At 44.0% G+C, this 13756-nt stretch overlaps 1 protein-coding gene across 4 annotated transcripts in view; it reads left to right on the top strand.

Moving 5' to 3' along the window:
- The first annotated feature begins 1176 nt into the window (after positions 1 to 1176).
- Positions 1177 to 13756, top strand: part of DACH1 (dachshund family transcription factor 1) — a 372242-nt gene continuing 359662 nt past the window's right edge. For all 4 annotated transcript variants that reach the window (XM_054163025.1, XM_054163024.1, XM_054163026.1 and 1 more), the window contains exon 1: positions 1177 to 2036. In XM_054163025.1, the coding sequence (XP_054019000.1) occupies positions 1273 to 2036 (764 nt within the window). In that variant the 5' untranslated portion in view covers positions 1177 to 1272. The remainder of the gene's footprint in view (positions 2037 to 13756) is intronic.

Below are 13756 nucleotides of genomic sequence, written 5' to 3' on the forward strand. Positions count from 1 at the left end.
CCTGGCGCGAGGGGTGGCGCGGTTTGTGCGCGCCGCCACCACCACCTGTTGCACGGCGGAACCCCCGTGGGGCGGCCTGGCCCAACTGCTTTCTCCCAAGTTTACTTGGGTTCCGCCGTAGCCTGCTCGATGCGGTTTCTTGACAGCGTGACCTGCACTGTCCCGTCCCCTGCGATCCGCGGCCCCTCGCGGGAAGGTCGCCTGCAGCTGCTGCCGCGTGGGGCTGCCCTTGCGCGCCCCGCGCAGCCGCCTACACCACAAAGGGGCCTTGGCGCTGCCGCCGGACCCTCAGCAGCAACTCCCACCCCGCCGAGAGCAGCGTTAGTGATCCCGAGAGAGCAACAGCAGCAGCGCCAAGAGCAACAGACCCGTCCGAAGGTTTCTGCTTTTGTCCGCGGGTACCCCCGCCTTAGCCCCGGCTAGGTGTGCGGCCAGCGCCCGCCCCGCGCCCCGGCTTCCTCGCTCCCGCCCGGCTTCAGGGAAACGCTGGAGACGCTCGTGCTTCTCCACAAACTGTGTTGAGAAGCGACTGCTGAAAAGGGCTGGGAAAATTACATCTCGTCTCTGGTGGGGTGAAATATGAAACATGTAATCTAACGGTTCCTGAAACAGGGGGGAGAGGGCGGGGGGTGGGGGGGGGGAAGGGACTTCTCTCCCTCTCTGTTTTCCTGCTCCGGGTTCCTGGTTGGGTAATTTGGGTTAATACTAGTGAGTGAGCCTTTTGCTGCTTCAAAGGGTATTTCAAGTTGCCGGAGCTCCTCCCCTCCGCACCGTGTGACAACAACAACTCGTCCAGCGAGCGAGCGGCGGCGGCAACAGCCAGCACTTCCCAGCTCATTTTCTCTCTGTCATTCCCTTCTCAATCTTTGATCAATGTACTTGCCAGAGAGAACCGAAGTCCTTCAAACCTCCTCCTTTTCACCTTCGTCTTTAACGTGGTGCTAGAGCAAGGACCACAAAAAGAAACTGCCCTCCCCCTCCCCTCGGTCCCAGCCCCGCCGCCCGGAGCGGACTTCTCCTCCTCCTCCTCCTCCGTCCCCACTTGCGGGACACTTTGTGCGTTTCTCTCTCTCACTCTGCCCCCTGCTCTCTCGCTCGCCGCAGCACCTGATCCGGGGTTATCCCCCCCTTCTTCTTCCCCCTCCTCCCTTCTCTCCTTTCCTCTTTTTTTTTTCTTCCTTAAACATTTTTTTCACATTTTCCCCTTTCCCCTGCGTGTGTGTGTGGGAACTTTTCCCCCCTCCCCCTGCCCCCTCCGCCGTATATGTGACCATGGCCGTACCGGCTGCTTTGATCCCTCCGACCCAGCTGGTCCCCCCTCAGCCTCCGGTCTCAACTTCTGCCGCCTGCACCACCACCACCACCACCTCCTCGTCGGCCACCTCCTCTCCGTCTCCGTCCATCGCTCCCCCGCCGGCCGCTTCGGGGACAAACCTATTCCGGCCGGAGCCCATCGCAGCAGCAGCAGCGGCGGCAGCGGCAGCGGCAGCCACAGTCACCTCCACCACCACCACCACCAGCGGCGGCGGCGGTAACGGCAGTAGCGGCAGCAGCGGTGGCGGCAGCCCCAGCCTGGGCAACGGCAGCGGCGGCGGCAGTAGCGGCGGCGGCAGCAGCAGCAGCAGCAGCAGCAGCAGCGCCGGCACCTCCACTCCCAATGCGAGCGCGACCAGTGCGGCCAGCAGCCTGCCCGGCAAGCCCGTGTACTCGACCCCGTCCCCGGTGGAGAACACCCCCCAGAATAACGAGTGCAAGATGGTGGATCTGAGGGGGGCCAAAGTGGCCTCCTTCACCGTGGAGGGCTGCGAGCTCATCTGCCTGCCCCAGGCTTTCGACCTCTTCCTGAAGCACTTGGTGGGGGGCTTGCACACGGTCTACACCAAGCTGAAGCGGCTGGAGATCACGCCCGTGGTCTGCAACGTGGAGCAGGTCCGAATCCTGAGGGGACTGGGGGCCATCCAGCCCGGGGTCAACCGCTGCAAACTCATCTCCAGGAAGGATTTCGAGACCCTCTACAATGACTGCACCAACGCCAGGTAACCGCCGCAAGGCACACGCACACCCCATCGGGCCCCCCCCGCGCCGCCGCCCCCGTCCCACCCCCGCGCCGTGCGGCCCGGGCTGGCGCAGCGCCGCTTCCCGCTGCTACCGCTCGGGCCCGGGGTGGGGGTAGCTCGCGCCCTGCGGCCACATGCGTTTGTCCCTTTATTCTTCCTCGCTAGCCCGTCGCCCAGGCGGCGTCTTTCGCAGCCGGCCGCGCCGCTTCTTGGTGGGACAGAGGGAGAGAGGGAGGAGGTATTTCTGTCCCCCTCCCTGCAAGCCGTACAAGTGTCGTCCTGTCATTATCCCTTCATTCTTCCCGGCCAAAGCATGCCGGGGGTTGAGGACTGCCACGGGCAGCGCAGCGCGCTGCTTACGTGTGGAGCGGAGGCTGGGGGAAGTGGAGAGCAGGTAGTGGGGCCAAAAAGTCTGACTCCCTCCTCAAGTTTTCCCCGAGATGTATCTTCAAAACCGGCACCCTGGGGAAAAAGCTGCCCGAAGGGTGCACGGGAGTGGGCGGGGAGTAGTCCTGAAGTGGGGGGACGACGACATACGGACACGGGTTTCGCGTAAATGGGATGGGGCGCGAAGCTGCCTCCCGGGCAGAGGGCCCTATCCGCGGTAGATGGAGGCCACTTGGCCATTAGCTGCTGTCATACATCCAAAGGGGCACGTGCACTTTTTGTATGGGTCTACGAGGCAGTTGTTGCCACATGGTGAACGGGAGGAGGGTGATAGCGGGGGTGGAGGGAGGGCGGGAAGACGGCGAGGAGGTGGTGGCGCCTGCTTTGCTTTGGGGTAGCGGGGAGAGGTGCCAGGCGGCTGGGCTGGCCTGTTCCCCCCGGAGGGGGAGGCTCTGTCCCTGAGGAGCAGGTGCGAGCAGCTCCCGGCCCCCGCTAGCCGGGGAGGAGGCGACGGGGCGGGAGGGGCAGCGAGAGCGCAGAAAGGATCTGGCGAGACTGAATCCTGTTACTGCGCAGAATAACGCGGGCGCGGTGGCGGAGATAGCGCTGGGGGCGGAGGGGGGGTAGCGCTCCGGCTGCGGGCGGTGCGCCGGTACCGCTGCGCGCCCCTGTCCGCCCACCCCGCGGGTCAGAGACAGCCTGCGGATGAGAGGTGAAGCCTCAAACTTAGCGCGACTGGGGCGGGATGGGAAAGAGGACGGGGAGGAGGGGAGGAGGGGGGCGAAGAAAGAGCTGGCAAAAGAGGAAATTCTTACTGCAGTAGCAGCCTATGGTTGCAACTGAGGGGAAAGCGTGGGGCTGTTATCTCTCAATCTGTAGGGCTGAATCTGCTTGATAAGAGAAAGGGATCGCATAACTGCCGTGACCCCGAGATCAGAGCGGTCGGAAGCTCCTCCAGTTCCCGGGGGCTCCCTCTGCCTCGGGCAGGGGTGTCTGTTTCTGCTGCGCTGGGGGGCGGTGGGAACTTAACACGGAGCGAGGGCTCGCCACGGCGAAGGTAGTGGACAAAGTCCCAATCGTACTTTCAGTATTCGCAAATAAACAGACCGGGCTCGTTTCACTTTCCTATTGTCAGGTTTCAAGGTGCAGCAAAGAGACAGCACGTGGGGGAATTAACCCCGTGCCATTCCGCGCTCCTTCCCTAATGGCGGGGGGTGTGACATTCTTTCCTTTCCCCGTGCCCGAGTTAGATGAGGGTAGTTTGGACTCATTAACATAGAACAGGGAGAAGCAAAGCGCTTACTTTGCGGTAGCTGTTGCTGGATGGATTGTTGAAGTTCCTGAATATTCAGAGCAGCAGGACAAAACAGCCTGGAATAACTTCCAAGCGCTGACATAACTGTATCTGCTCGGATAACTGTTGGTGTTTCATGTGGGATCAACATGAATATTAATAGCTGCTCTTAGACACTTTTTTGTTTTCTTTTTCTTCTTTCTCTTTTCTTTTGTTTGTGTGTGTGGCATGTAAGTTGTAACAACTCGGCACAAGTTGCAGGATTTGGTCTTTAAAATAAACTGATGGATTTTGCTACCATCATTATGTGTGGATTGTGAAATTTAAAAAATTGAGAAATTATTTTCTTTTGGAGGGGTGTTTGTGTGCGTGCTGAGAGTACAGGGATACCAATTCCTGGACTTGGCACAGTTATAAAAGGGTTTGGCAGCCTGGTTGTAACATGGGTTGATTATGTCAACAGTACAGAATCGGCCGTGTTTCAGCTGTTTCTGAGGTCTGCTGTGTTATCGTCCAGCATAGTAGAAATTACAGTAGTGGGTTCAGAAGTGGATAGGATTTGACCCTTAAAAAGTGTAATTGTGGTAGATTTATTTATATATCCATTAAGCAAATAACTTAATGGAAAAGATGCACAATAGGTATGCAGAATGCATTATTACAGTATAAATGAATACAGCAAAGTGGGTCAGTGAGTTTTGGTCAAAATGGATTATATCATTCAGAAAACAAATCTATATTTACTTTCTGGATTTGCTTTCCAAAACATTTCATTCTGATCCTTCTTTCCTTACAAATTCATTATTTTTAATTATTTCTGTCATTACAGTATCTGCTGTGTTTAGTGATTTAAGCGACCTTTCCAGACTCAGTTACTGCATGCTTTACCAGATGATATCTTTTTGTGTCCTGGGTGGACATTTAAGGTGGGAGCTGTAAGAGCCAGTTCCATCCTAGCAGCTAAATTGTTACACTCATCAGATTCAAAAATTTTGAACCAGCATCTTACCACTGTTATATTTGCCTCATAATCAGCTGATGCACTTGAATACGCTAATCCCTTTTTGGAAGGCTTCATCAAGGTTAATACGTTATTTAATCAAAAAAAGGCATCCAAATAAAGCCATTACTTTGTTGTTCTTTAAATGGATTGAATCGTTAGTTGCCAGTTGCTGTGGAAATAATTTGTAATAACTTATTTCAAGATGGAAAAGTTTTAGATGTGTTTCACCAAAATGATACATTTTGACTGTGATATTGCTATTTAAAAAAAAAATCAATAAACCAAAAATCAATAAAACACCAAGGGATTTTCTATTGAATGCTTAATGTGGAGGTCTGTAAAGTGAATTGGTTTCTGTGTTTATTTGTGATACTACTAATAATAACATGATAGTAAAGGACCTTTTTCCTAAATTAGGCTTCTATATCAATTCACTGGAAAATTAAGCTTCCGTTATGGAAGATGACTTTTCTGGGCATACTGACCTTTGCTTTTATTTTCCTCATAAAAAGTGCCGTTCACCAAACAGAAATCCAGGAAATAGCAAACTGTGCATTTAGCTTACATTCTGATTAAACGGTTTGACATTAATGGGATGCTGGAAAGCCATATGCCAAACAAATAGGAGAAGGATAAAGGCAAAAAACATGGAAAATATTTAAAGCTCATAGATGCCAATTGAGTCAGGTTTCTTGAATGTGTGTGTGAAAGAGAGAGTAGCGAACTGTACACTGGATGTCACCTGCCTAGGATTAATGACCTGGAAGATATTGATCCCAGATTGTTTCTGGTCTCTTGTGTTTTGAGCACTTGTTGTGAAATCTTACCATGCTGGGTCCCTTCGTGGAGTTTTTCCATGGATTTGGGCTGGCTTTGGATCATGCCCACTGGAGTAAAGACATGTGCCACCTTCTGACCTCCCTCCTGTGGCCAGGATGTGTTAATCTTTTTCTGACATTTGAAGATGATTTTGAATGAGTTCATTGGCATTCATACTTAAAGCAGGGAATTATTTGTACTGTTTAGAAGCTATGTAGGTATTTGGAAAACAACCTAATGGATTTCTGGGTGTAAAGGGGAGAGATGCTGAATGTGAAACCATTCTCCACAAAGCCTGTCTTACATGGCAGTTAGTCTTTCTTAGCTAGCTCCTACTCTTCTGGATGTAGCATGTGCTTGTTTTTCTGAATGCTGCACGTTTGTGTATTTTTTTTTTCCTGTTTGTATTAATTAAAGGAGTGTCTTACCCTGATAGGTAGGTACAGATCGTAGATATTTTAAATGAACAGGTCAGCGAGTGCAGCTGGCAGGAATGTCACGTATATAGTATCTGTGGTTTATATTGATAACCTTCCTTCTTGCCACAGATCACTAAAATAGAGTCAGCAGAAATGTGGTAGGTTTTACTTGCAAAGACAGCTTCTGGAAGGCCAGAGGATAAATCGTACTGACTACAAAGAAGGAGTAAAAGGTTTGGAGGTGCCTTCCTCAGATGAAAAAAACCCAAACAAACAACGAACACCTAAAAGACTCCAGCCTCTCACAGTAACAGAATTTCAATAGCCATCTTATGGTATTTTTGGTAAATACTATAAATTAGAAGCTGAGATCTTTGAACTATGCTTACTACAACAGAACAAACTATTTATCCCTTTAATCTGGTATTTCATCCCTGGCAGTAACCCAGTAGCTGATACTCCAGGAGGCGAACACTTCTCCCTGGTGAATGTTTGTTGCCCGTTGTACAATGCTGCTGGTGCTGTTCCTGTGAAGGGATGTGAGGGGCTGCTAGTGATGGGCAGAGGGACTTTTATTTTTTTTTTTTCCCTGATTGCTTCACATGAATTTCCTCAAGTATTCAATTTGATTAACTCCTCCTTAGTCGTATAGCTGTGAATATTGATAAAGTTTTGTGTTGTCCCCCCCCCCCCCGAAATCTTCTACTGGTACTTTATATAAAAATGCACAGTTTTGTTTTCAGTTTTGTATCAACATTGCTTATGAGAATGGGCCGTGTGAAAGCACAGTGAATAGCTGTGTTATTTCCACAAGACACTGCTATCTCCGTTCAGATGCTCAGTTTGATTTTAGGCCTCTGCTCTCTTCTGGAGCTGCAGCAGAGTGCCTGGGGCTGCTGGTCCCCTCTGGGGTACTGGGAAGAAGCGTCCCGCTGCATGCCTCCTGTGGGCTGGTGGTGCACAGGGAGCAGTTGCTCCTGCACCCTTGTTATCCTCCATCACCCCTCAACACCCTAAACCGAAAGGCACTTAAAGCAATCCTATTTACTACTTGTCTGCCTCATATTTTGTAATCTAGAGAGTGTTCCAAATGTTTGTTGGAAATGGTAATTTTGTTTGACTGCCATTTAGTATTTCTTCTGTTTTCTCCTGTTAGTAGATCGTTCCAGACGGTTGTTTTTGCCTATCACTGTGATTCATCATCTAAAGTGAATTGTGTATGAAGCAGAGAATTACCATACACTGGATTGAATTTTAATATTTTCCTTTTGAACTGTATTGTAGATGTATTAAATTATTACTGCAACCTCTGCTGGTCTGGTACAGGTAAATCACAGCATTTCCACTATTACCGCTTCATGGAGGAGCTTTACAAGTTTAACTGTAAAAATTAATTTCTGGTTGCAGGATAGCAGGGGGAGTAGTTGGAAACTATTGAGTTTTATCCAAAGTGTATGAGCCAGCAGGCTGAGAGTCCAAAACAACCATGACGCCTGTCATGTTTTTAAGCAATATGATTTGATATAGATCTTCTTTGTTCTTTTACAAGTTAAATATGTTTTGTTTCAAAAATAACATTTGGGGCATCTGCTTTGCATGATGAGTTAATTCCATTCATTGTTTTAAAATAGTTATTAAACTTTTGCAAATTATATACTGCTCATGAACAGTAATTTTTTCAATAATCTTTAAATGTGCATACTGTAACAGCGCCATAATGTGGACTGACATAATATGAATTGACAGTAAATTTTTAGTTGCCTAAATACGTATTTAAATGATAGAGTTGAAGAGTCATCTGCAAAAAGCTATTATGATCCAGAGAGTTAATTCATATATAGATCATTTCTCCAGCGTGCATTAAGGAAGATTTTATTATTTTTTTTTTCCTGTTTCCATTATCATCTAAATTATTTTCAAAAATCCTGAAACATAAACCAAAAATCCTTACGTTTAGAATCAAGGTACTGTGACTTGATTAAAATTCAGGGTTCTTAAAGTAGTAACTTTATCCTTAACTCAGACGACGTTCTGCTTATTTATCTGATACAACGCTCAGCCAGGGGCATCTCCTAACAAGTGCTGATACTTCGTTTCATAAGCAGTTCAGAATATTGAAGTGTAAGCTTTTAAATACAGAATTTCAGCATCAATTGTGAAGAGTTGTGAACTGTTTAAAACGTTTTTCTTTTTTTTAATGAGAGAAAAAGGGCAGTAGTATATTTTTTCATAGCATAAAGTAGAAAAATGCTATCACTGAGTTTCATGAGAGGAATGCTCAGCTTTTGACCATATGGTTACATCCTAATTTGGAATTCTTTAAATCACTGATAGCAGTGAGGTGGGATAATATGCTGGGGAAGGATAACTCCATAAAGACTGAATACTTGCATTCTCTTACATGAATTTCCATAGGTCTCTTTTAGAGATGGGATGTTGGACTGGAAGAACACCCTGAGTGGCAGTTCAGGATACATTCACCAAAACTAATGGAACTACTTTCATGAGCTGTGATTGAGGAAGTAGATCACAAAATGTATTTCAGTTCACACTGCTTTTAATAGCGTTTTGTGATAATTGCATTTAGAGTCAATGTCCTTGGAATGTAGATGTATGAATGTGTACAATACAACTGCAACTTGTGTGTATCCAAATAATTTATTAAAAATAAACAGAAACTTTCTAAAATAGTATCAACCTGTTTTTTAATATTATGCGTTTAATGTAATAAAACAGTCTAAAGTTTTTATCGTGTGCCCCTGGCAATATTCACGTGGGTAACATGTACATAAGTTTCTGTTCATTATTCTGTTTAAAGGTGCCCTGTTCACTCAAAAACAAGAATTTACTGTAGGTGTTTTCTTTGCATCCCATGTACTTAACATCTGTCTTGAGAAGAAGAAAGTTATTTCAGTATGAAAGAATAAATACTGGGTTTTTTTGCAAGCATCAGACAGTGGTGTTTCATGTCTCTTGCAAGGCTGAAAAGTAGCCATAGTCCAGAAAGAGCAGAGCAAGTGCAATTAATGTTGCCCAGTACACCTCACCGCACTAAAGTGACATTCTTTTTCCATTAAAGTAGGAGGAAATTGTATTTATCCGTAGAATTTATAGAATTCTCTGCATTAGCCTAAATTCCATTGTCATCCAAAACAAGCTCATGATCCAATAAAGCTATCAGACTATCTTTCTAAATAACATACAGCTATTTGGTGCTAAAGATACTTAAAAAATACACCTCAATTATGAATCCTTTTTCTTTAATGTTTAATTTGTTTCTTAGTGTGCACGAGTAACTGAGAGGGACATACATAGATGTGTGTACAGGCTACCTGGCTGATGAAGAGTTGTATACTGGATGAGGCTGGGGAGAAGGGGAAAGAAGGGGCATATGTGGGACTGTTGCAAGCATTTTACCATAATGGACTGCTAAAATGTATTTGTACCATTACAGTGTCATAATTGCAGTTCGTAACTCTGAATAATGTTCATGTTTAGAGCATTTGTTAATGATGCTGTACTGAGAGCCAGTAACCATGTACTTTATGTTTGGAGCAAAAGCTGTTGTTCAGGACATGTCCCTTGAAATATACTTGTATTTACAAATTGTTGTATGTTAGAAATTATTTTTAAATCTCACTTTTGGGAAGTTTTTTACCTTTTCATCTTAATTAAAACAATTTTGAGGGATGAAAAAGAAAGTGGTTATATAAAATAAACCATAAAGGGAACAGGTGGTATATAAATATATATTTTATTACTATTTGACTACATATTTTGTAACCTTGATTTCATGTTGGTTTTGTACTTTATAATTAATTAAATAAAGGGCTAGATTAGGATTTTATGTATGGGACAGAAAAGAGAAGTGCAAATAATGCATTGTATCTTTATCAGTGATAAATCTAGTCAGGGCTTATTAATAGTTTGGACATTCTTTACAAAACATTACTAAAGCTGTTATATTTGAATGATAGGGGGATTTGGGCTAGATGATCTTTTGAGGTCCCTTCCAAGTCCTGATGTTCTGTGATTCTGTGAAATGCAGTAAAAATACAGTATTTTAATCTGGTTTATATTGTGTTTTAATGGGTGCCAGAATTATCTGTCATTGCAAAGCATGTAATTTGTTTCCAGTCTCTGGCCTGCTGTAAAAACCTTTCTTTGTTGTATAAGGTCACCTGTAGGACTGAGCCCTTTACATTAAAACAAAAATAGTGCGGTTTTAAACCATATTTTTAACTTTAAGAATGTGGATAATCCTGGTGCTTTCAGTAGCCTATATACATCTTATAGACCAAGCATATGCAAAATATATATGGAAGTGCTGTAAAAGAATCAGTTGACATCTTTGGTAGGAAGTTTTCGTCGTGTATACGTTCTTGGATGTGTAGGGACAGTTTGAAAGCATTGAAGAAATGTGTTAGATTTAATGGCCTGTAAATTAACACTTGTTGCATAAAATAGATTAATGATGCATTTTTTTCACCTTTTTGTGACTATTTTTTTCCTTTCATATTAATTTATTTTAGGAAATCAGGGCAATGTCTTGGCAGGAATGAGTATCAGAATTTGGTACAGGCCATGGCTCCACACCTCATACTGGATTTTCTTGCATTAATTTCTGTAGCACAGAAGCAGTCCATTCCTTTTTTAGGAGATGTGTGCCGTGGCTGTCACTTCTCACATTTTAGTTCTGATACTCAATGATGGTTTGGTCAGAAGGAAGTAAAATCATTTTCCAGTTGTTTCCTGTTTCCTTAAATTTCTGCTTAAAAGCTAAAAAAAAAAAATTAAAAAAAAAATGTTGGGGGTGGGAGGGAGAAGGAAAATGCCTCGTGTTATTAAGTGTATACTAAGAACTGGTACATGTGAAAAAGCCTATGTCATCTTAAAAAAATAACACATTCTCTCTTGCCTTGTTAGAACAGTTCTTTCTGTGCAGATAATACCGAATCACAGAACATTAGGGATTGAAAGAGACCTTGAAAGATCATCTAGTCCAAACCCTGCCAGAGCAGGATCACCTAGAGCAGGTCACACATTCAGGTGTGTTTTGAATATCTCCAGAGAAGGACACTCCACAACTTCTTTGGGCAATCTGTTCCATTGTTTTGTCACCCTCACAGTAAGAAAGTTTTTCCTTATGTTGATGTGGAACTTCTCTGTTCCAGCTTGCACCCAGCCCCTTGTCCTATCATTGAACATCACTGAGAAGGGGTCTGGCTCTGTCCTCCTGACACTCGCCCTTCACGTGCAGAACTTTATTATTTCTTTATGTCTGTATCTACCACTAAAGACTAACGCCATGATTCTGTTGCAGATTCTGTTGTTCATTGTGCCAATTCAAAGCGGAATCAGTAGGGCTTGTTTATTTGTTCGTTTTTTAAGATGATACTCATAGCTTTTAATTAGCCAAATTAAAAAACAAAACATGAAATGCCAATAAATTGTTTTATCTTACATATTAAGTATTGTGGATAACTTGTGATTCTACTGATGCCCTTCAAAATTAATTTGCTGCTGAACTATCATGTTAAAGATAGTAGAAAATGAACTCCTACTCCAATAATTTACAGTATAAAGTATGGCTATGTCTAAAATGCACTTTTGAGAAACTATGAGGCAAATGTGTTAGAATTGCTAATTTAACAGCATATAGCTGTTTCAGGAGCATTTTTGCAAAATGTGTAGAGAAGAAGTCATAACATTTCCTGGTGAGGGCATCAATGAGGTTTTTAGTTGAGGTGTTTGGGTATAGACACAGCTGTTGAATTGGCTTGAGGCCACCACACAATACAACAGGTGGGATGTGGTGAAGAATTAATAAATTTTCAACAGATTCTACCATTCAGAGGTTTTCTGGTATCATCCAGACAGAATAGAAGAAAGGGTGAAATTTACCTTCAGCATAAGCATCCCATCTCTGTAGTAACTAGATCTCAAGATTTACAGACTGAAAAATAACTTGCTTGAAGACCCTGAATTTTCTGTTTTCTGTTATCCTTACTCTGGTTTTGGAATCTATTGTAACAAGCTTTCCCACGGTGTCTGGTCCTGTATGGAAGTTCCTGTAGAGATCACTCTGCCTGTGGAGTGAACTGGGGGCAGTCCTTGGTGCCTCCTCGCTTTTGGCCTGCACTTACGGGACTGCATTAGAAAATGTTTGCCTTTATATATCCACCCTTTATATAGGCAGGGGAAGATTTAGTAGACTCAGGTATATGGTCCCATACAAGGTGATTTGTGTGGCTCAGTTGAGCAGTCAGACTCAAGGCATTATGACTGGCATCATTACAGTGAGGTTCAGACCCTACACAGCATGTGGTTTATGATGTTAACCATAGTTGGAGGTTGTTCCTGAAGGAGTGGAGCCTCCGTGGCATTTAGATCTCAGCTGCTGAGCCTGTTCTGATGTGGATCTGCCATGTACAGGTTTCATCATTTCTGGTAACACTTTCCTATGGTTTTGCCTTGTTGCATCTTATTTTACATGTCTTACGACTCAAATTAGGGTAATACAATGATATCATGAGGGGTAATGAAATAATACTTCTTAAATGCATTGTGAAGCATACATGTATTCACAAATATTCCAAAATATGACTACATGAGTAAAACATTTTGACATTAAAGGAGAAGGTTGTCATCAGTTAAAACTGCTGGAATTGTTATGTGATAAGGTCGTCTGCTCTTTTATTTGGTATGCCAGCTGATGAAAGAATATTTTTTTTTAAACACATTTTCATCAGCTTAAATGTGAAGAGTCAACTAGTTCTAAATACTGTTCTGTGAAACCGTGTTTCACCTCCCATAAGTGGTTTTCTGTGGAAGGTGTGCTGTAATTTGAATGAGTCTCTCTTTTCAGCTCAACTAATCATTTCCTTTCACAAATCCAGAACGTATGCAGGTCTGAACTTGTAGCCAAGAAAAAGTGCTGCCATGCTTCAAATTGCCAAAGGACCTCAAGGGACAGAAACTTGACCTGGTTTTATGAAACCATAGAATTACATTTATACAAGTTACCCCATGGGAAAGGAATGAACTGATCCCAATTCATTTCTAAGTACTGGGGCCTTATGGGTCACATTTGAATTCTCTCCTACACCTGTTTTTCTACTAAATTTTTCTGAGGACATTTTTAGAAACTTCCTTTACATTAGGTATGGGTCATGTGCCTAATATTTAACAGTTCAGTGTTCTAATTCTTTAAAATGTTTAATGGTTTCTCAATATAATTAAGCTGCAAAAGTTTAAATTACAGATTTTGTTCAGTATGGACTAAATCCTCAAACCATGAACTCTCCTCTGAGTTTAGTAACTTAAGCTTTGTTTTCCTGCATGTGAAATGCAAATATAGAGTAACAGTGACTATAGTCAGTACATGTTTGTATGAACGATAGAGATCTGCAGATGGGTCATTAGGCTGCTCACTTGGGATGTGAGACATGGTCCAAAAAGGGTTACCCAGTGAGACCTTTGATGAAAAGACATTGAGATGTTTTTCTTCTTTGCTCCAAAGTGACCTTTTCTCCTTCCTTCAGTTAGACTGAAAAAATTGGGATTTGGAAAATCTAATTTCAGACTTTGTGTTGGAATCAATAAAAGTAATGAGTAGGTGCTCTCATGGCTTTCCTCTTTCAATACTTTGGTTTGAGCCTGAAGCCTGAGTATCGTATGGTGAATGCTTACCCCACTCTGGTGAGGCTGGTATGGTACTTCAGGTGTCCATGTGTTTCTGCCAGTATAGTGTGCCAGGTTGGAGCAAGCCAGCTAA

This window comes from Dryobates pubescens, chromosome 7 (assembly GCF_014839835.1).
Source record: "Dryobates pubescens isolate bDryPub1 chromosome 7, bDryPub1.pri, whole genome shotgun sequence".
NCBI lineage: Eukaryota > Metazoa > Chordata > Aves > Piciformes > Picidae > Dryobates > Dryobates pubescens.